General features: G+C 47.4%; 2 protein-coding genes across 3 annotated transcripts in view; both read left to right on the top strand.

Moving 5' to 3' along the window:
• Positions 1-566: 566 nt before the first annotated feature.
• Positions 567-12,718, top strand: LIN28A (lin-28 homolog A; the record flags this gene model as incomplete). The annotated part of the gene is made up of 4 exons (XM_082832997.1): positions 567-597; positions 1,063-1,247; positions 11,586-11,770; positions 12,502-12,718. The coding sequence occupies 4 exons, from the start codon at positions 567-569 to the stop codon at positions 12,716-12,718; spliced, it is 618 nt and encodes a 205-aa protein (XP_082689123.1).
• Positions 12,719-17,200: 4,482 nt separating this feature from the next.
• Positions 17,201-21,491, top strand: part of DHDDS (dehydrodolichyl diphosphate synthase subunit) — a 28,278-nt gene continuing 23,987 nt past the window's right edge. The window contains exons 1-3 of one of the 2 annotated variants that reach the window (XM_082832841.1): positions 17,201-17,264; positions 17,996-18,111; positions 20,165-20,281. In XM_082832841.1, the coding sequence (XP_082688967.1) occupies positions 18,049-18,111; positions 20,165-20,281 (180 nt within the window). In that variant the 5' untranslated portion in view covers positions 17,201-17,264; positions 17,996-18,048. Of the gene's footprint in view, positions 17,265-17,995; positions 18,112-20,164; positions 20,282-21,491 lie in introns of those variants that run through there. The other variant, XM_082832842.1, reaches the window with a different exon arrangement.

Genomic DNA, 21,491 nt, shown 5'->3' with positions numbered 1-21,491 from the left:
CACCTCCCTCCCCCAACTCTCTGGAATGTATAATTATCTGCAAGGGGGGTGGGGGTGGTGTGTGAGTGTGTGTGGGAGCAGTCACGTGGTTTTAAAACTACCCCCCCACAGGCCCCCCACCTGTATGCTGCTTTGGGGACCCCCACTGAGTCCTTAAAGTGCATGATCCCCAATTCCCGGGTACTCAAGACTTCTAGGGCTGACCGCCCCAATCTCCAGATGTGGGGGGGGGCCAGGGGGGTGTCAAACCTCAAGGTTCTGAGAAGGGACACCCCAGAGGTGTCAGAGACCGATGGGGCGGGGGTGGGGGGTGGGGGCCGGAGCTGGAGCCGGAGGGAAAGGGAGGGGAGAGGAGAGGGAGGGGAGGGGAGGGGGCTGCCCGCGGGGGGTTGGGTCATTGTCTTTTAGAATTTGGGAGCCTTTGAAAAGCCGTGGGCCCTCCCACCGCTATTGTGCTGGGGAAGATGTAGCAGCCTCTTCTCCGAGCCACCCCTTTGCCTCCGGACTTCTCTGGGGCCAGCAGCCGGCCGACCTGGGGCCCGGGGCCGCGGGCTCAGCCGACTACCATGGGCTCTGTGTCAAACCAGCAGTTTGCAGGTTCGACCTCGGGACTTACTGGGGACAACTTAGGCTGCAGGGGCGCCCAGAAGCCACATCAAAGGGAGGTGGGGGAAGTGTCCCCCAGGCTAGCCGAAGGATCCCAAGTCTGCGGCCTCCTGTTTCAGGGGGCGATCTCTGGAGCAAGGAACCCTGGTGTCCCAGTGCCGTGCAAGCTGAAGCTACGGGGGCGGGGGGAGAGAAGAGGAGGGGCCTGTCTGGCCGTCTGTCCCCGGGCAACGTGTTGTGGGAAGATGAGCAAAACTTTCGGGGCACCACTGGCCTCAGTTTAAGCTTGGGGAGCGCGGGAGGCAGCCGGGACAGGTATTTTCTCGTCGGCATCTCGGTAGCTGCAGCGCCTTGGGTGTCCACCCGCGGGCTGCACGCTCAGGTCTCCTTGCCGGGGTCTCTGGTGGGGTCCTCCAATTCCGTGGCCCCCCAGCTGAGCGCCCTCCCAATCTCCAGGTGGCGGCGCCAAGGCGCCGGAGGAGGCGCAGGAGGACGCGGCCCGGGCGGCCGAGGAGCCGCAGCTGCTGCACGGAGCCGGCATCTGTAAGTGGTTCAACGTGCGCATGGGATTCGGCTTCCTGTCCATGACTGCCCGCGCCGGGGTCGCACTCGATCCCCCGGTGGATGTCTTTGTGCACCAGGTGAGACCGACCCCTGTAACTTTGCCGCGGGAAGGGGATGTTGGCGCGCGGATCCAAGGGTGGGCAGACGGCCTCGGCTGTTGGGTTGAGGGAGATCAAGGACCCTCATTGTGCGCTCCCATCTTTGCCGTGGCACCCCAGTTCTGAGTCCCCTTTAACTCCAGCGGGACGAGAGCTGGGGGCAGAGCCGAGTATCAGCACCCCTACCCCCCTCCGGGAACCCCTCTGGTTTACCACGTGTCTGTTACCTCTTTCCCCTGGGCAGGGGGCAGGGGGCAGGGGGCAGGGGGCAGGGGGCAGGGAGATGACCCCATGTGGCAGAACTAAGGTTGTATTGTGCTTGCCAGTGGGGGGAGGGCGAGCAGGCCGGCCAGGGAAGCACATGCCCGGTCAGAGCAGAGCCCTGAGCGCCCGCGCCTTTCACTATGGTGTGAATGGAGCTCCCGGCCTGGAAAGAGGGAGGGAAACCACTTCGGGACCCAACGGGGTAAAGCTGAGAAGTCAGTGGGGTCTCCTCACCCAGGTGGTCACCCAAAACTCAAGCTCTGGGGCCTGGGTCGGTTTGGCAGATCCTTGAAGGATCTCTCTGGGGGCTTGAAAGTTCCTCAAGAACACAGTCTCAGGCACACGGTTCACTCGCTGGGCTTTTACTGTTCATTTCCTATCAGGAAAGAAAACCCAAGGAGCCCAGGCCTTAGATTCCTGGGCCAGGCTCGGAGGGAGTTAGGTTGCAACCCCAAGTTCTCAGTTAAAGCAAGGCAGCACAGTGGGGGTGAAATTCAGTGTCGCAGGGCAGAGGGTGGAGGGAGGCTAGCCTCTGGACCTATTCTCCTCAGCTTGGCATTTATGGCCCCAGACAGCCATTGATTGCTGTCCTAACATTCCCAGCCTCAAACAAGGAACCAGAGACTTCAGGTTTCCCTCCTCCCTGGCCACCCCTTCCTGAATATCTTAGAAGCATTTCTGTGGTCCTGGGCACAAGCCACACATAACCACCACGTAAAGGAAGTTGCTGCTTGTGTTCCCTCCACCTTTGGAGGTTTGGGGCTGGACCTGAGAAGAAATTGCTAATCCCAGGCACAGTAGGTTGACACCCAGGCCGGGCATGGAGGGGTTACTTCGGAGAGGTTGGCTTTAGGAGCAGTGGGGGAGGGGAAAGGAGGATGTGGGGATTAAGGGTTGGAGCCTGAGGGATGGTATTCTGGAGGGGGAGGGGTGGAGATGCTGGGTGGAGTAGTTGGAGGCAGCGGGGAAGTCTCTGAGCATGGCCCTCAGCGAGGACACAGAATGGGGGGAACAGGGGAGATAGAGGATATGGGGAGACAGGGGCCCACCAGTTAATGTTGGGGTCACTGGGCTACTAGAACATCTTTCCAGAAGGGTCGGCAGCAGAATGCTTGGCTATCCCCTTGCTTCATGCAGTTCCTCCACCCCCAACTTTACCCCCTCCCCATCAGACAACTAATTCTGGCTGGTGGCTTTGCCCCCTTCCCTGTCTCATTTACATATGTGAATGATAACCCACAGGAAGTAATTGTGGGAAAAAGAAGGGAATTGGCCTCTTTAGATCTATTAAATCACTTTATTACAGGAACCAGCTTTGAATGGCCCTCCTCAGCAGGGTGGCCAGCTCCCCCACTCTCCCATTTATCTGATCACAAAGAGATTAAAATCTCTCCTGGTCTGGAGATGACTGGACAGCTTCCCCAATTTTGGAAGGCTTGGAATAAAAGAGTCAAACCCAACATTTTCTTGCCTCCCTTCCAAAGGCTGTTGAATAGGGAAGGACTGAGGGGGATGTAGCCCCTCTGAGGTTCTTTGGTGATACCCAACTCGCAAGGAAGGTTTTCCTGAGCAAATGCATCTGTACCTCAGCCCACTTACCCTTAGGATCGAAAGCAGTTGGGAAATATTGGAGGGCATAAAGGAAAGCAGGGACTTTCTGGTTTGGGGAGTGGAGCCCGTACCACATTATTTCAGATGGGTTTGCTGGGAGATGACTGGACTTTGGGGTCTTGGAATGTCCAGGGACATTCCACAGTTGAATAAGTTATCAGGAGGAGTTGAGCTGGGATAAGGAATCAAGAATTTGTCTCCCTAACACCCCCTGCTAACAGTCACAGAGGACAATGGTGGACATTCCCTGAGCCTCACCTGGTAGCTCTGTCTTTCGATTGTGCACTGCTGGGGCTTACGTTGATCCTCAAACCCTACCATAGCAGTTAGACTAGTGATTCCAGTCCTGCACTTGAGAGATTTGAAATCTCTCCCTGGGGATCTAATATAGAGGAGTTAGGTAGATGCAGGACAATCCTTACAAATCCTCCTGCAGGAGGGGAGTGTTCCCAAAGTGGAGAGAGAGTAAGACATTTGAAAACCTCTCCTTTGGCTGCTGGTGGTGGGTACCTTAGAATTGCAGGGTGGGTGGTGAGCAGGATAATTGTGCTAAGATAATATCTGCTAAGGGAGGGGGTCAGGGAGCCCCTTTCCTAAGGAAAGAGGAGTGGGGAGCAATTAAACATTTTCTTTTCCCTTCCAAGGTTGGGCCTATTTGGTTCCCAACACGCTGTTCACTATTTTTGCACTCCCTGTCAAACACGCAGTGCCCCACAGGGGTGGATGAGTGGGAAAGAAAACCTACCTTTAGCTTTTTTAAAAAATGAGTAAATAAAACCCATAAAGCAAAGAGACTTCTGTAACAACCCTTTTACTCAGCCACAGGTCTTATGCTAGAACTCTCTTCCTGTCCCTGAATTTGGGGGAATTTAAGAATCACAATAATGGCAGGTGGCCAGCCCTTAAATCAAGGTTTCTCAACCTCAGCACTATTGACATGTTTTGAGAAGGATAATTTCTCATGCTGGGCATCCCTCAGTTGCGACAACCAAAAATGTCTCCAGACATTGCCAAATGCCCCCTGGGAGGCAAACTCGCCCCCAGTTGAAAAACAGTTATACATCCCAAGGTGGAACAAGAAAGAGCTAACTACTGTCTCCTGGTTTCCTGAGGTTCACCAAGGATTCTCAATTCTCTATGGCCATTTTAAGAGTTTTGGCTTACCTCATGTTTTCCTGTGGCTCAACTCCCAAACCCCTTAGATTTGTAGAAATTTGAAAATGAGGAAAAGGTCCCCTGCTTTCTCCCACAGCTCTTTGGAACCCAAGTCTGTTTAAAATGGCTTTCTGGCTAAAATGCTGTATTACAAGGCTTGGAGGCCAAAGAAGAGCCCAAATTTGACCGAGGGACCAAGTTTGGGTTAGGAGAAGAAATTTCCAATACCGAGAAACTGCTGAAGCCACGTGGCCTGCTTTTTCTGAGAAGGATGAGTGGGGGGTAGTGAGAGCAACTCAGACCCATCTAGAGTAGGGCTCTTGGGTTTGGGGGCAGGGAGAATGTAAAGGGATCTTTCCCACCTGGTTTATAACCTCACTAGTGCCTCTGATTACCCACCTTATGTTTCATTTTTTGATGTACTTGTCTTAACCCCTCTTCTAACCTGTAAACTCTTTGAAGAGAGAGACTAGCAGTCTGGTTAGTTTTCTAGTACGCACCTGGTGGGCTGAAGAAATGAATATGGGTCCCCTGAGGAATCAGGAGTACACTAACAGTTGGGGATCCTTGTCAGCAGAAGTCTTCCTCCAGACACAAAAGGCTGGAGGTAGGGAGGGAATGTTAACTGATAGTTGCTGTCTCTTTCTGGACTAGGGCCTGAATAGGGCCTGGCACTCGGTAGAAACACCATGAAAGCTTGTAGAGTGAATGTCAGTGGATTGCAGTTGAGCTCCCGATAGGATATTGGAGGCACGGGTTTGATGGGTCATTCATTAGTTATTTCATTTCCATCTTAATAGGAAACTATTTTTTAAATGAGTTGATTTTTTTCAGGAAGTTGGCAGAGAAGCACATGAGTTGGTTTGAGCATTATGGGATCTTCTTGGGTCCTTCTCTTTCTGAAGAGACCTGCTTTCTAGACAGTGTCCCAAGTAAAGGCTGTGCCACCATCATGAGCAAAGCTTGTGGTTGGTGACACCACAAGCTTGCCATACAAGTGGTTGTCAGTGATTTTCTCCAGGGCAAGGTTGTTTCTGGAACATTCCTAATCAAACTACCTATTGGAATTTGCTGGTGCTTTTTTTTTTTTTTTTTTTTTTTTTGCGAAACAGCCCTAGGCAAATCACCCCTCCTTTCTTCCTGCAGGCAAGAATAGCAATTACTATCAGTGTTAAATCTGGGAGGTCAGAGGAGGTTGGGGGGGGAGGAGAAAACTTTCAAGAATAGTATGCACTTAGTACAGAGGCAGCTTGGAGTTACTTAATTCAGACTGGAAAGGAGAGTAAATGGCTTTTGTCAACAGAGCAGAACAACAACTGGGTTACTGGTTTAAAACTCCCGGACCCTTTCTTCACTCCATGGGTAGGTGGGGGGCGGGGGTTGGGGAACCACCCTGGGTTGGGTCCTCATCAGAGTTCAGTCTCCTTGCGACTCCATTTTCCTAAGGACCAAGGAGAAGACGCCCACCCTAAGGAGCTGGGAAGATCAATCTAGGTGAACACTTGCGTGCAGAGTTGAGAACCACGCGTCTTCTTCCTCTCTTCTGCTCCAGTCTCCCTCTGGCTGCCTTTGTGCCGCCTTGCTGATGAGCAGCACCATCTGGTGGAGAACTCCAGGCTGGAGCTCGTGATCCTGGCTGTGTGTCTGAGCAGAGGCGATGTGTGTAGGGTTGTATGCTCACAGCCTTTGGTTCTGGACGGATCTCTTTCCCCCACCCTCCCTGACACACACATCAAAATAAACTGCTTCTAATAGAACCCATTGGTTTCCTAGCTCCTACCAAACCCTACCTTCAGGAATGACGCTTGGGTTGAACTGCGAGGAGACCTTGGAACCAAGTCATTAAAATTACTTTCACCTGCGGCTTTTTACTTTTTCATTGTGGCTGTTAGAAAGTTTTTAAATGGCTGTGCTTCTTGCATTATATTGCATCGTGCTGGATATAGAGTCCGGCTAGTTGCAATCAGCTCGGGGCTCTCACACTATAAATTTGGTCAAGGTGCTTCACCCCTCTGCCTCTGTGACCTCGCCTGTAACACAGGGGGCATGATAAGGTCTACCTCACAGGCTTGGTGTGAGGGTCACAATGTGTTACAACATGTAAAGTGCTTAAAACACTGCTTAGCCTATAGTAAATATTAGTAATAAAATTAAATCTTAGTCATTTTAGATAGTAGAGAACTTAGTTTCTTCTACAAATGTTTGTGCACTGCTAGGCACCTAGAACTGAGGGTATAAACGTGCACTAGGTAGTCTTGAGCTGGAAGGGCCCCGGGTTTTGCAGAAAAGCCAGAAACCCAAGCTTTGATCACGTCTAATCCCCTGCTTTTACAGATGATTATAGAAACCAGAACTTATTTATCCAAATTTCATAGAGCAAGTTGAGGGAAACTCGGGTTCCTGTGAGCTTTTTACTCCACGTGTCCTGAGTGACCCCTAAGGTCCCTTCTATCTCTAACTTATAAAGGCATACTTGATGTGGGGGAAGCTTAGAGTAGGCAGTGGTGAGGTATTAGGGGAGCGGAAAGACTAAGTACTGTAACTGGCCCAAGTCCTTCCTTGCCATCCAAAAAAAGAGAAATGCCTCCTGTAACTGTTTTCTGTCCGATTAAATGCCATCTTCCCCTCTCCCCACTATAGGCTGCCCACCCTCCTACCTCAAACAAATTGGGAAAGGAAGATGGGAGGCCTGCCTCCCTCCCACCTTTAATATAATTTATCTGAATAAATAACCCTAATTAGGTCCCTGAGTAAAAGGTTTGACTGAAAGCCCTGGAAGGGTGGGAGGGCAGGTCAGAAGGAAAGATGGCTGTTGGCGATGGTGACTTTGGCAGACCAGCAAGCTTGACTGGGGAAGAAAGGTGTCTCTGTATCCGTTTCTCTCACCGTGACCATAACCCTTATGTGGAGAGGAAGGAAGGAACTGATGAATGCGGTGAATGTGGGGTGGGGGGGAGTCAGGGGGGAATCTGCAGCCTCTGGAACTCCAGGAATCTGACCACCAGAACCAGCCAGTGTCAACTCTTTGTTTCCCCGGAGCTGGGCTCTATTGGGGGAGCTCAAGCCTTGCCCCTCCCCCCCAGGTCTTTTCTTTTTGGAGGGGATGGAGAGAGGGGCGGGGCCCAGGCCCCGCTTTGTGTGTGGCTGGGGGTGGGGTGGGGTGATAGCAAGAATTTCAGGCTCCTTTCCGATCAGGCCCTGTGAGGCAGGCTCCGTGGGGCTGCACGCCGATTACCTACCTGATAAGAGAGGAATTCAAACTATGTGTTTTAGAAAGGGGCGGGGTAGGCCCCCCACCCCCACCCCCGGGAGCCACCCTTGGAGACCACCAGTCTAAATCTTGACTGGTTATAGTGAGGTGCCTGCAGGGTTGGGGGTTTTTTGTTTTTGTTTTTTTTCACCCTTTTAAAGTCTTAAGCAGACCTCAAATCCTCCAGTGATGGAGTGGGTGAGCTGAGAGGGCTGGTCAATTTCATATGTCCCCATTTATATTATCCTCTTGTTCTCATAGTAAGCCTAGGAGGTGTGGATGGAGGAGAGTGTTGTCCTCAGTAAATGAGCTCAGAGAGGGGATGTTTTTCTGAGTTTCCACTGCCAGTTAGTGATAAAAACTAGAGTTAAAATTCCCAGTCTCTTGACACTTCTTTCTCACTGTTACCCTGCCCTCATCCAGTCTGAAGAGGTTGATGATAATTGCCACTCAGGATTTATGTGTGGCAGGCTATGTGTTAACTACTTTTCATGCACAAACCCTCACAGCACCACCATAAAATTATTATTTACTCCATTTTGTAGGGTAGCACAGAAAGCGGGGACAGGCTGTCAGATTCTAAACCCTGGCTCTTAGTCTCTTATCTATCTGCTGAATCACAGCAAGGACTGGGAGTGTTCCAGCCTAAGAGCCCACTAGGCAAATGGGAAAAGCTGGGTTTGCCTGGGTCAAGAATGCTCTTGGTCTGGCTCCTCCAGCACCTCCTGACTCACTGGCTTGTCCCAGCTCAATAAGAGACAAGTCAGATTTAACATCAAATTCAGTGTGGTTGTTACACAACGGGGAGGGGGAAAGAGATTTCACCTTTCTGAAATGTTTTTATTTTCTGCTTTAATGCTCCACATCAAGATTGGTGGGGGGAGTCATCACAATTCTGGCTGTTCCTGTGGGAAAAAGAAGAAAGGATCCCCAACCTTTGGAATATTTCATTGATATTTATTGAGCATATATTCTTCATGTTTCCCTGCCCGCGTAATCTTCATTAAAATCTTAGGGGGCTTCCCTGGTGGCGCAGTGGTTGAGAGTCCGCCTGCCGATGCAGGGGACACGGGTTCGTGCCCCGGGCCGGGGGGATCCCACATGCGGCGGAGCGGCTGGGCCCGTGAGCCATGGCCGCTGAGGCTGCGCGTCCGGAGCCTGTGCTCCGCAACGGGAGAGGCCACAACAGTGAGAGGCCCGCGTAGCGCAAAAAAAACACAAAAAACAAAAATCTTAGGTAGGGATTTCCCTGGTGGCGCAGTGGATGGGACTCTGCGCTCCCAGTGCAGTGGGACCAGCTACGATCCCTGGTCTCAGAACTAGATCCCACATGCATGCTGCAACTGAGATTCGCATGCCACAGCTAAGGAACCCTGGAGCCGTAACTAAAGGGGCCCGCCTGCTGCGACTGGAGAGCCCACACGGTGCTGCAACTGGAAAGTTGGCGGGCCACAACTGAGGAGCCCGCCTGCCACAACTAGGACCCAGTGCAACCAAAAAAAACAAAAAACCAAAAAAAACCCTAAGGTAGGTTTTTATCCTGTTCTCTGAGGCCCAGAGGTGAGTGACTGACCAAGGTCACACATGATGCTGGAAATTGGTAGAAACAGCATTTCATGAACCAGGTGTCTGGCACCTGAGCCTATGCTCTTAACCAATTACCTCAACGGAAGTTTTGTCTTAAGCAGTACCATCTAAATTAAAACAAAAATGTAAATGACTGAGGAATTGGGGATCGCATCTGGGAAAAGAGCATGTTTCACCCAAGTCCCAGTTTGAAATATCCACCCTGCCCCATCACTACCACCAGCAGCATGACATGCCTCAAGCCAGGACTGGGTGCACGATGATCCCTTTTGCTTCTGAACCGCATTTTCAATGAGGACTGCACCTTGTTGACATATTTGACGTGCTCTTTGGATGTTTTGGAAGCTATCTATAATGAAGCCTATTCTGGGCAGGGTCTGGGAGAGGCTGTCACTCCACTGATGTGTTGTTGACGCAGTAAGTGGCAAGGTGAAATGAACTGTGAGCTTCAAATCGGAAACCCTGGGTTCTTCTGACCCTGGTTTTGCCATTCAACTAGCTGTGTGAATAACTCCTTTTTTTTGGTTCAAACATGCAGTGTTTTAGTGAGATCGTTCCACACATTCGAAGTCCTTTCCTTTAACAATTTGCTCATCTTCCCAAGTAAAATAATTAAAACCTACCTCCTTGTTCATTCATCCAAAATGTGCTAGGCATTATTTAGGTGTCAAAATGCAGCAGTGAACAAAACAGGGACTTTATTTACAAGTTTACATTCTTTTTAATGGCTTCATGGTATTTTTGTTTTCTGTTGTTTTTTTTTGAACGAGTGAGATACTGAACATATGTGTCATGCTAAATCCTCCTGCAAATTACCTGCTTATATTCTGTTCTGTGATTCTTTTTATTCTTTTTTTTTTTTTTTTTTTTTTTTTTGCGGTACGCGGGCCTCTCGCTGTTGTGGCCTCTCCCGTTCCGGAGCACAGGCTCTGGACGTGCAGCCTCAGCGGCCATGGCTCACGAGCCCAGCCGCTCCGCGGCATGTGGGATCTTCCTGGACCGGGGCAGGAACTCGTGTCCCCTGCATCGGCAGGCGGACTCTCAACCACTGCGCCACCAGGGAAGCCCTGTGATTCTTTTTTCTTATTGACTTACAGTAGCTTTTTGTAGTTTTATCAGTTTAGTTATCTGTCTTGATTTTTTAAAAAACTGTCTCAAAGTTTTTTCCTCTTAACACTGAGATATTTAATTCTTCCGAAATATGTTTTGCATACATATGATGCAAAGTGTAGATTTCTGGCTTCATTTTCAAATGGATAACTGTTTTCTCAATAGTATTTATGGAATTGTTTTCCTCACCTGTTGATTTCTTCACTTAATCTTGGATCTCCCAGTAGACTTTCCCTTCTAATCCACTGATCTGTCTGCTTGGGTCATACTGTCTTTTCCCTTCAACTTTCAGAAACATTGTTTTGATATAATTTCAAACTTAGGAAAAGGTTGCAAGAATAGTACTAAAAACTCCCATATAACCTTTACCCAGATTTATCGGTCCTTAATATTTTGTCCCATTTGCTTTTTTATTCTTTTTCTTTGTACAGATAGACAGATATCAAGCATCTTTAAATATTTCAGTGTTTTTTCTAAAATAGGGCCATTCTCTTACCTAATCCCAGTACAATGATCAAAATTAGGGGACTTATCATTGAAACATTTATCTACCATATGTAAATTTTGTCAGTTGTTCTAATATTTTTTCTTGTTCTAAGATCCAATCCAGAGTCATGTGTTGCATTCAGTTTCTTTACTTCTCTGGGGTTTGTCTTTCATGACTGACATTTTTTAAGTGTATAGGCCTGTTACTTTATTTGTTTTTTATTTATGTTTATTTATATTTAATTTTGGCTGCATTTGGGTCTTCACTGCTGCACGCGGGCTTTCTCTAGTTGCAGCAAGCAGGGCTACTCTTCCTTGTGTTGCTCGGGCTTCTCATGTTGCGGAGTACGGGTTCTATGCATGCGGGCTCAGTAGTTGTGACTCACCGGCTCTAGAGCACTGGCTCAGTAGTTGTGGCGCACGGGCTTAGTTGCTCTGTGGCATGTGGGATCTTCCCGTACCAGGGCTTGAACCCGTGTCCCCTGCATTGGCAGGCGGTTTCTTAACCACTTCGCCACCAGGGAAGCCCCAGGTCTGTTACTTTATATTTTACAATTTTACATTGGTTGATTTCTTATAAATGCTATGTTTAAGAATTTTTCTTCTGTTTTATTTTTCTTAGAACTTTGAGACTAGCTGCAAAAAATGCTATGGCATCTGTTTATCTAATGATTGTTCCTAATGTGATGTAGATGTTTTGTTCTTAATTGTGATGACTCTTTGAGTCACAGTTTCTTTACCGATAAAATGGAAGTGTTCTTCCAACCTTAGAGGAACATGTGCATGCAGGTTTTTTTGGTTTTGGTGTAATAATGGAGACTAACATTAAAATCTACCATGCTTCCCTCCCCCAGAGTAAGCTGCACATGGAGGGCTTCCGGAGCCTGAAGGAGGGTGAGGCCGTAGAGTTCACCTTTAAGAAGTCTGCCAAGGGCCTGGAATCTATCCGAGTCACCGGCCCTGGTGGGGTGTTCTGTATTGGGAGTGAGAGGCGGCCCAAAGGGAAGAACATGCAGAAACGCAGATCAAAGGGAGACAGGTATGGATTGCAAGGCAGCTTGTGTGGGGGTTGGGAGGGACATGCTGAGGATGAGGAAAACTCTCCTCATTTTGCCCCTTTCTTGGACCAGATTGCCAAAGGTAAAAGGAAGCCTGCGGCCCCTGGATGTGGGAGGTGAAGAGAGGGCAGTATGTGAGGAGGGTACTTCATGACCTAGCTCTTCTACTTGACAAGTAATTACGTTCTGTTAGCACTAGCCTCGATTGCTAAACGGGGATCACGATACTAACCTCACATGATTATTTTAGAACTAAAAGAGACCATGGATGTGAAAGTGTATGTGGTCAGGACAAGATGGTGTATCTGTACCTGTTGCTTCTTCACCACGTCTCCAAATGGCTGGTTTCTTCCATCTTAGTTCTGTGCTCAAACAGATCACATAGTCTGGCTCCTTTAATTTCTATATTTTTAATGAATGACAGGTACTCTTTTTAAAGGTATGGTAGTTCCCAGTTGGGGTCCAGAATTTCTGTTCTTGGTATTTTCAAGTTGACATGAATCTGAAGATATCATCTAGACAATTACGTATCTGGAAAGGACTCAGAGTCATCTAGTCATATTCCTCCTTTGTAAGTGGGGAAATTGGTCTCTAGGAAGGGAAGTGGGTATAGTAACAACTTGAACCAGAGCGCAGGTGTCCTCTCTCAGAGGAAGGCTTGTAGTCTCTTCTCGCTCCTTTCTCTCAACTTTACCATGTTGCTTGGTGCTAGGTGCTACAACTGTGGAGGTCTAGACCATCATGCCAAGGAATGCAAACTGCCACCCCAGCCCAAGAAGTGCCACTTCTGCCAGAGCATCAACCACATGGTGGCCTCGTGTCCACTGAAGGCCCAGCAAGCTCCCAGCTCCCAGGGAAAGCCAGCCTGCTTTCGGGAGGAGGAAGAAGAGATCCATAGCCCCGCCATGCTCCCCGAGGCCCAGAATTGAGCCACAGTGGGTGGGGGCTATCCGTGTGTGATCAGGAAGTTTTGAGGAACAGGCATCCATCGGCAGAGTGGAGAAAGTGGGGACAGGGTGGGTAGGGGGCAGCTGGCACTGCCATATATCTCAGGCCGGGGGCCAAAGCGTCACCCCCTCTTTCCTCTTGGTGGGGGGGAAGGGGTGAGGCAAAGAAACTCCAATCATGCTCTATCCAAATGCACGTGAGGGCTTTGGGGGGTAACCCTTCCTGCATGCTTTATCTGAGTCTCCAGCCCCAGAATCTCCAGCTTTTGAAAGTGGCCTGGATAGGGAAGTTGTTTTACTCTTCAAGAAGGATATGGAATAGTATTTCCCGTGCCAGAGTGAAAAGATTAAGCATGAGACCAGATTGATGGACCCAACCCACAAGCCACTACATTCTGTGGGAGGAAATATCTCAGGGGTAAGGCAGGGTTTTCCACATCTTGTCTGCTCACAACCTCCTCCTGGGAGAGAGTGCTGAGAGAACTGTCCCAAGCAGTGGGTTGTGATGACAGGCACAAGGGGGGTTGAGGGAACAGCTGCAGACCTGCTGCTTCTAAGCTCACTCCCACCCCATTCTGGGCCAATACAATTTTATTTATTTGCTCCCTTGGATGACTGTACCTTGGGTCCCACTTTCTTCAGGATGCCAACTGCACTAGCTGTGTGCGAATGACGTATCTTGTGCATTTTAACTTTTTTTTTTCATAATATAAATATTCTGGTTTTGTATTTTTGTGTATTTTAATCTAAGGCCCTCATTCCTGCACTGTGTTCTCAGGTACGTGAGCAATCTCAGGGATGAGTCGGCAGCAGCTCCCGGTCTGCACAGCAGGAATACTTTCTGTTGCTCTATCACCAGAGGGAACAACTGTTTGGAGCGTAGAGCCTATTGAACTACCTCATTTTTGCCAACTAGAGCTGGCTTTTCTGCCGCAGTGTCCTCTTGAAACCCCTCCATCTTCAATGTTTCATGGGAGACTAGGTTTTAACTGGGTTGCCCCATGGCTTGGTCTCCTTCTACTGAAAGGTTGGAAATTGGTCTGAACAGGAAAAGGTGGTACAGAGAGGTTAGGAGAGGCTGGGCCAGGTACAAGGTGCAGAGAGGGGAAGCCAAGATTAGGCAGAGGTCATCTGTATGTGTGATAAAGGATTCCTGTTCCAGACCTGTAATCCCAGGGCATAGGACTTGCTTTACATACCAGGTCCATCCTTCAGTGGATTGGGCTAGGCCTAACATACACAACAGGGTGTATTGTATGTGTTTTTGTAAAAACTGTGAGTTGGTAAGGACAGGTTTTAAGAACGATGCCTCTGTACCCATCTCGAGCTGCCCAGGGATGGATATATGAAGCAAGGACAAGATCCTTAATCTTTAACAATTCTGGACTTTTCCTCCTTGGTTTCCAGAGAGACCATCAGTGATGGCTTCTTTGTGGTTCCCAGAGCCAGTGTCCTGCCCTGCTGCAGCAGTAATGAGTGTCATGGTAGCTAAAGGAGAAAAGGGGGTTTCGTTTACATGCTGTGAGATCACTGCAAACCTACCTCACTGTGTTGTAACGGGGCAAATGCAATAGAACGCATTGGGTGATGTGTGTCTGATCCTGGGTTCTTGTCTCCCCCAATTGCTGCCCCCCTCTAGTTATTGTATTTGTCTGGACTTCGTAGGACTTCACAAGTAGCTGATTTGGTGATTGCTAGGTGGCCTAGTTTGTGTAAATATAATGTGTTGGTCTTCTCCATGTTCTTTTGGGGTTTTATTGTTTACAAACTTCTTTTTATATTGAGAAAAATAGCCAAAGCATCTTTGACAAAAGGTCTGCACCAGCCAAAAAGATCTGAAACATAAACTTGGGGGCCCCTCTTCTTGAAGTGGGAGGTCTTGAACTACACTTTCTTTTGTGTTCCCCTTCCCCTGTTTCCTATTTCGAACACGATTTTCTGTCCTAAACACTGTATTCCTACCCCCTCTTCTTTCCCCCTTCGTGCCCTCCCCCAAAATAGTCCATACACCTATACGTTTAATTTGTGGGGTGTCTGTGATTAAATGATTTGTGCAAAAATCCTGAAGAAGCTAAGAACTCACCATCCCTTGTTCTCAATCTCCTGAGTCATGACCATTCCTTGATTTGATTCATTCCAAACAGACTGCTGTCTTTGCATTGATTAAAACCTACTTTAATCTCTAATCCTAGGGTAGAGAGGAGCAACGAGGGGGCCTTCCACGTAGAAAGTGGGGTTGGGAGACCACGAAAGGAAAGATGAATGTATAGTCAAGTCACTCAGGAACTTTTATGCAGGTGCAAGAAACTTATGTCAAAGTGGCCACAAAATTGTTTAATAGGAGACGGACGAATGTAACTCCATGTTTACTGCTAGAAACCAAAGCTTTGTGTGAAATCTTGAATTTATGGGGAGGGAGGGAGGGTAGAAAAGCATGTACCTGTTCTTCATCCCTTCCCCTCATTACTGAACTGCAGGAGACTGAGCCCCCTTGGGCTTTGGCGACCCCATCTGGGCAGTGTTTATTTGTTGGTTGATTTTGCTGTGCCAGGTACTTCCTTTCCCATTTGCTATCATTTTGTAACACACATGCTGACCCCTTTCCCTTCCCCTTCTTTTCCTTGGGAAAATACAATGAATAAAGACTTATTGGTACCGAAACTGTCATCTCCTTGGTTGATATTTAAGGTGCTTTCTTCCTACCATTATTTCCACTTTCTTGGATTGGGACTCAAGTCACAAGAACCATTAAGTTTTCTGTTCAGCCATTTTGTTAGGAGTGAATCTTGAAAGTTCAGTCTTTTTAGCACCTCATTACAGTGGATTTTTGTTTCTAGTTAAGGCCTCTTGTCCTTTCCTTGGAAGCTGCCACATTCAAGAGAGGATTAAGGGCTTGGCATGCATAAGAATGGGGTTGCCTGTGCCACTGACTGGGATGAAAGGATGGGGCCATGGCTTGGGGCATGAGACCCTAATAATACTTTGTCCCTTGCTCCTCAAAGCCCTTTACAAATCTTAATTAATTAACCCCCTGCAGCAACCCAGGGATGGAAATACAGGGGAAACTGTTGAAATTGAGGCCAGAGGAGATACACTGACCAGCTATAAACACATGTTAACAAGTTCACTAGCCTTCTGATGAACACTGTATTTTTAAACATCTAGCTCCCCCTAAGGGAAGGAGGGTTTAGAAAAGAAAGACTTGATTGGAGGCATACCAACTATCACCCAAAGTGCATGGAAACGTTAACAGAACAAGGGTAAGAAGTTTCATATATCCCTCTAGGGACTTCCTACCAAAAGTCAAAGCTGACCTTGGAAGATGTTAAAAGTAGCAAGCTACTACTGGACTTCACTAAATGGTTTTCCTGCAAAATTGAAGTAATCAGCTAGGCAGAAACTTATTAACCTACATGCAAAGCAGGAAGGATGGAAAAGCTTAAGAGACCATTCATGGGTGGGTTACTCATCTCTGGAGGGCATTCTTTGATCATTTCACTCTGTTAAAAATAACCCTTTCATCAGAAAGAGTGGAAGACAAAAGTAATGAATCGGGAGTCATGACTACAGCATCTCTTGCCTTGTTTCCTTGACACTGCAACCCAAAGTAAGAAACTACAAGAAGGTTCTCTGAAAATGGTAAAGTTTTTTTTTTCCCCTTCTCTCATTTTAAGAAAACTAAACTCCCAATATCTTTTGTGAGTTAGTGCCTCAAATTCCTGCAACCCTTTTCTTTAAAGGTTTGGTACAGAATGAATGCCCTTGATTTTTCTGTCAGGGTTAGTTGATGGCCTTTCTTAAACTTTAGAAGTCATTCTTAGAGTTCTTTCTGGCCTTAACCCTTTTTTGAGTTCTTTGGGTAGGTCCTGAGAATGCAAATCCCAAAATCTTGAGTGCCTTAAATCAGCACAAAATGGACTGATATTAAGTGCCCTCCCTGTGAGGCTAACTACGGCTAGGAACTTCGCAAACGATTAAATTCACTAAATAAGACAAAACAGTATAAAAACAGGATATTTAAGACTTCTACCAAAAAAACAAAAAACACTTGTACCAGAGCTCTAAAGCCAGTGTAGCGGCCTTCCAGCTAGCAGGACGCCGCCTTACCCCTTTTCTCAAAAGTCCAAACTGCCACCAGTGGCTAAGGAGTCCCAGCATTTCTGAGGTGGGGCTCCCCTAATTCTTGCCCCGTAACCTAGCCCGCCTGTCTACAGACTTCTCGGCTCTCCCAGGTGGCCTGAACCCCGCCTTCCCCAGCCGGGTCCCTCGCACGTGGCCCGGAGCCGGGTAGCCCGCGCGGTTACCCCCTTCACCCCAACCTGCCCCGCCCCAGGAGTGCGAACAGCCGAGAACTCTAGCTCAGCTCCGCTCCTCCTCCGAGCGCGCAGGCGCAGGTCAGTGCCCCGCCCATTAGGTGACGGCAGAAGCGTGTCCCAGCGCCCAACGATGACGTGTTCTTCCAGCGCCACGTCGTGAGGAAGTGTCGGTCCCCTCGAGCTGTTGAAAGGTGCCGGCGGAGCCTGTCAAGGTGCTGGATTCAGGGGGTGGATTAGAGGAGAAGAGGAGAGAGATGACTGAGCGGGAGGCAGCTGTGGGAGAGACAAAGGGGACAGTGGAAGATACAAGTGAAGGAGTAAATAATTGGGAAATCTCTGGGGTAGGAGGTAACGGGTGCAACAACTGAAGGGGTTAGTGACCCGGAGCCCCGAGAGTGGGAAACAGCCTGGTGGAAGATGGAGAAGGAAGAAGGGGGAAGGATCAGGATGTAGGCACTACGATGTGACAGGAAGCAGACTTACATGTTCAGAAAAAGGCAGTGCAGACTCTGAGAAAAAAGGGGATGGGAGCAAGGTCCACCAAGCCCATAGAACCAAGGAAAGGCCTCTGCGCCCAAAGGTCCTATTGGCTTATAAATTCTGGGTAATGAAAGACTAGAGGCTTAGGACAGTGTCTTTTTCTTTCTTTTTTTTTTTTTTTTTGGCTCTGCCGGGTCTTAGTTGTAGCACACGGGATCTTAAGTTGCAGCATGCGAACTCTTAGTTGTGGCATGTGGGATCTAGTTCCCTAACCAGAGATCAAACCCGGGCCCCATGCATTGGGAGCGCAGAGTCTTAGCCACTGGACCACCAGGGAAGTCCAGGGCCAGTGTTTTTGGATTCTAATGCTGGCTGATCTCTACCGTTTTGGTGAATCCCTGCAAGTCAGCCATAGTTGTTTGCAGGTGTGGTGACTTCTAATTCTCTGTCTTGTTTATACAAGGTTACCTGGTTGGTGACTAATTGTTCTGTGCTTCTTCTGCTGAGGCAAGAACTATGTCATGGATCAAGGAAGGAGAGCTGTCGTTTTGGGAGCGGTTCTGTGCCAACATCATAAAGGTGAGCAGTGGCCCAATGCACCAGTTGGCCTTTTGGTTCGTTGGGTAATCTTATATTAAAACCTGTTATAAAAACTGGGTAACCCATGATATTTATGGATTTGTAGTAGAATTTAGCAATGGTATCAAAGAGCCTTAGAATTTCAGGTAACTTCCAGGTCTACATTTCTGGCAGATTATTGTCCTAACTCTCACATTTTCAGGAAGCCTGAGACCTCCCAATATCATTGGGCATTATAGACTGTTAGATCTTCCTGAAATTTGTTTCCCTAGAACTTTGATCTTTTATTCCTAGTATTGTCCTCTGGGCTTTGTTTTGTTTTGTTTTGTTTTTTTAATTTATTTTTGGCTGCATTGGGTCTTCATTGTTGTGTGCGGGCTTTCTCTAGTTGCGGTGAGTGGGGGCTACTCTTTGTTTCAGTGCATGGGCTTCTCACTGTGCTGGCTTCTCTGTTGTGGAACACGGGCTCTAGGCGTGCTGGCTTCAGTAGCTGTGGCATGCGGGCTCAGTAGTTGTGGCTTGCGTGCTCTAGAGCTCAGGCTCAGTAGTTGTGGCCCACGGGCTTAGTCGCTCCGCGGCATGTGGGATCTTCCCAGACCAGGGATCGAACCCTGTCCCTTGCATTGGCAGGCAGATTCTTAACCACTGCGCCACCAGGGAAGTCCCTGACCTCTGGGTTTAGATAAAATAACTAATCTTTCTTTGATGTGACAGTAGAGCATAATGGTTAAGAGGGTTCTGGAGGCAAACATGAATGGAAGTTCTATTCTATTGTTTATTAACCATGTGACTTTATATGGTGATTTTGAGGATTAAATGAAACTACATAGAAAACACTCAGCACTGTGTCTAGCAGTTTTTAATTACTATTATTGGGGCTGTCTTTCAATCATTTCAAGACTACAATCACTCTGTTTCCTACACTCCACTCCCTAGATCTTCCCTCAGCTTTTTCTCTAGGAATCACAGCAATGTTGTATCCTCCTCACATGAAAGGTTTGATATTGGAGCCAGTCAGCTTGGTTTTATTTTTCAGCCACAGGCTGTCAAGCAGCAAGTAGCAGTGAATTTATGAGTAAGTAAGCCTTGTACCCATACATACACTCACACACAAACGCCAGGTGATCTCAGGCAGTCCAGGAAATAGAAAAGCATCTCCTCAAGGAAACACTGCGGTCACATGTTGGGAAGAACAAGCTGCATGACTTTACTGGAATTTTTTTTTTTTATGGCTATATATGAGGGACAAAAGTAGAAAATGTTGGGAGATGCAGGGGAAGTGGTCTATGAAGAGCCCCTCCAGTGAGGGAAAATAGCCCAAGGAGTGAATTTTTGCTATGATAGACAACAAAAGTCTGCTCTAGGCCAGGTAAGAAGTTTTGTTTGCCCCCAAAATGTCTTTTTTGTTTGTTTTCAAATGGCTCCTGACATTTAAATTTTTATAAAAATCTTGACTAGCTTCTCTTGTAAAATAAGAAGATCCAACAATATGAGGCCCCCATTCCTGTGTGACAGGACTCGGATACAACTGAGAAGTGTATGCCTCTTTTATGTGGAGGATGCCCTTAACATTTGGCCATACCCATCAATATCCTTCCTGTGCCTTCCAGTTGAAGGCTAACGAAACCAAGGTGGTGGTTAAAGGCATATGGTTAGGAGATGAACGCTGAAAGCACATAGACCTAAATTTGAATCCCCACTTTGTCTCTTCTAGGCTGTGTGACTTATGCAAGTCACTTGACCTCTCTGAGCCTCAGTTGTTTCACCTATAAAATGAAGATAACACTATTTACTTCATATGTTTGTATGATAAAAAATTAAGATGAAATGTGAAAAGCTCAGCATAGTACTTGGCATGTAGTAAGGGCTCATAAACATATAAATAAAAATGAATAAAAGTGCTTAATGCTTATGTATTGAGCTAAAAGTACGGAATACCCAGTTCCCTTCCTCAGGGCTTTTATCATATAGCTCAAGCCTGTCAGCTTGGAATATTGTCTCCCTTTATCTCTGAGGAGTATGTGATGTGTTCATTTGTCTTCTTACTTCACAGGCAGGCCCAATGCCCAAACACATTGCGTTTATAATGGATGGGAACCGTCGCTATGCCAAGAAGTGCCAAGTGGAGAGGCAAGAGGGTCACTCACAGGGCTTCAACAAACTGGCTGAGGTGGGTACACGTTGCAGAACCCAAGGTGAATGGTCTGTGGAGAACTGGATTATAGCTAGAAAACCAGGCCCTGAGTTTGCTGTGGTTTGAGAGTGCTTTTTTATAGCTGTTTGTCTGTTTTATTGCTTGCTTGCTAGCCATAGATCTCATATCAACATTAACAGAAAATTAAGTCATCCAGTGAATCATCGCAAAATATTAGAAATAAGAACAAAATTGTCTCCTCTTACCACTTTAATCAACAATTTATGTTTTTCTGTGCCTCATCCCAATCCTTGTAATATGTTCAACATGACTTAACATTTATAAAATTACATCTATAGCTTTGATAACCTTATTTTTTTCTTGACATTTTGGCAAGTATTTTTCTAGATTGATCTATGGCTTTCTACCTATATGTTTTAATGGCTGTGGAACATTTTTCCTGAGGATCTGACATAGTTTGTTTAGCTGCTCCACTATTATTGGACATTATAAATGGTACTAGTTTAGAATAAATTCTTAGAAGTGACATTTCCAGAGCAAAGGTAGAGGGTGACTACCCATCCTGAGGTTGAGGTGTTTCTCAGGACACAGGCCTTTAAGTGCTTAAACTAGGAAGAGTGCCAGACAAACCAGGACATCACTCCAACCAAACGTCATCAACGTTTTATGGTTTTAATGCCCACTGCAAATTGGGAAACAGTAAATTTATCAATAAGAATGGAATATGTCGATCTTTGTGAAACTCTGTAGCCCACGGATCCCAGCTTCTTGGCACAGGAACACGTCCTGAAGCCAGGGCAGTGATATTTTTTGCCTTGAATGAGTGGTTGTGGGGTTCTCTCCAACACTGAGGTCTTCAGGTTTGTTGATCTCAGCTTCTCTTTTGTGACTAAGAGGCAGGTTTTGCCTAGTGCTTAAGCTCTGTAGTCACTCAGAACTCATTGGCACCCCTACTCTGCCACTTCCTGGCTCTGTGACCTGCTACAAGTTACGTAGCTTCCCCTTGCCTCAGTTCCTTCATCTGTAAAATGGGGAGATTACATGAGGATTAAACAAGATGGCACAATGAAAAGCATGTGGCACAAGACCTGGCATAAAGGATGTGCTCAAAAAATTGAAGCTGTTGTTATTAGCCTGTATTAACTGAGGTCAGTGGTGGGCTCCGACCCAGGTGTACCCACCAAGTTTGCTGCCTGGTAAGATCTTCAGGTCCCAAGCCTATTCA

This window comes from Leucopleurus acutus (assembly GCF_964270905.1).
Source record: "Leucopleurus acutus genome assembly, chromosome: 2".
NCBI lineage: Eukaryota > Metazoa > Chordata > Mammalia > Artiodactyla > Delphinidae > Leucopleurus > Leucopleurus acutus.
Note: the sequence above shows the minus strand (reverse complement) of the source record. Positions and strands in the feature narration are given on the sequence as shown.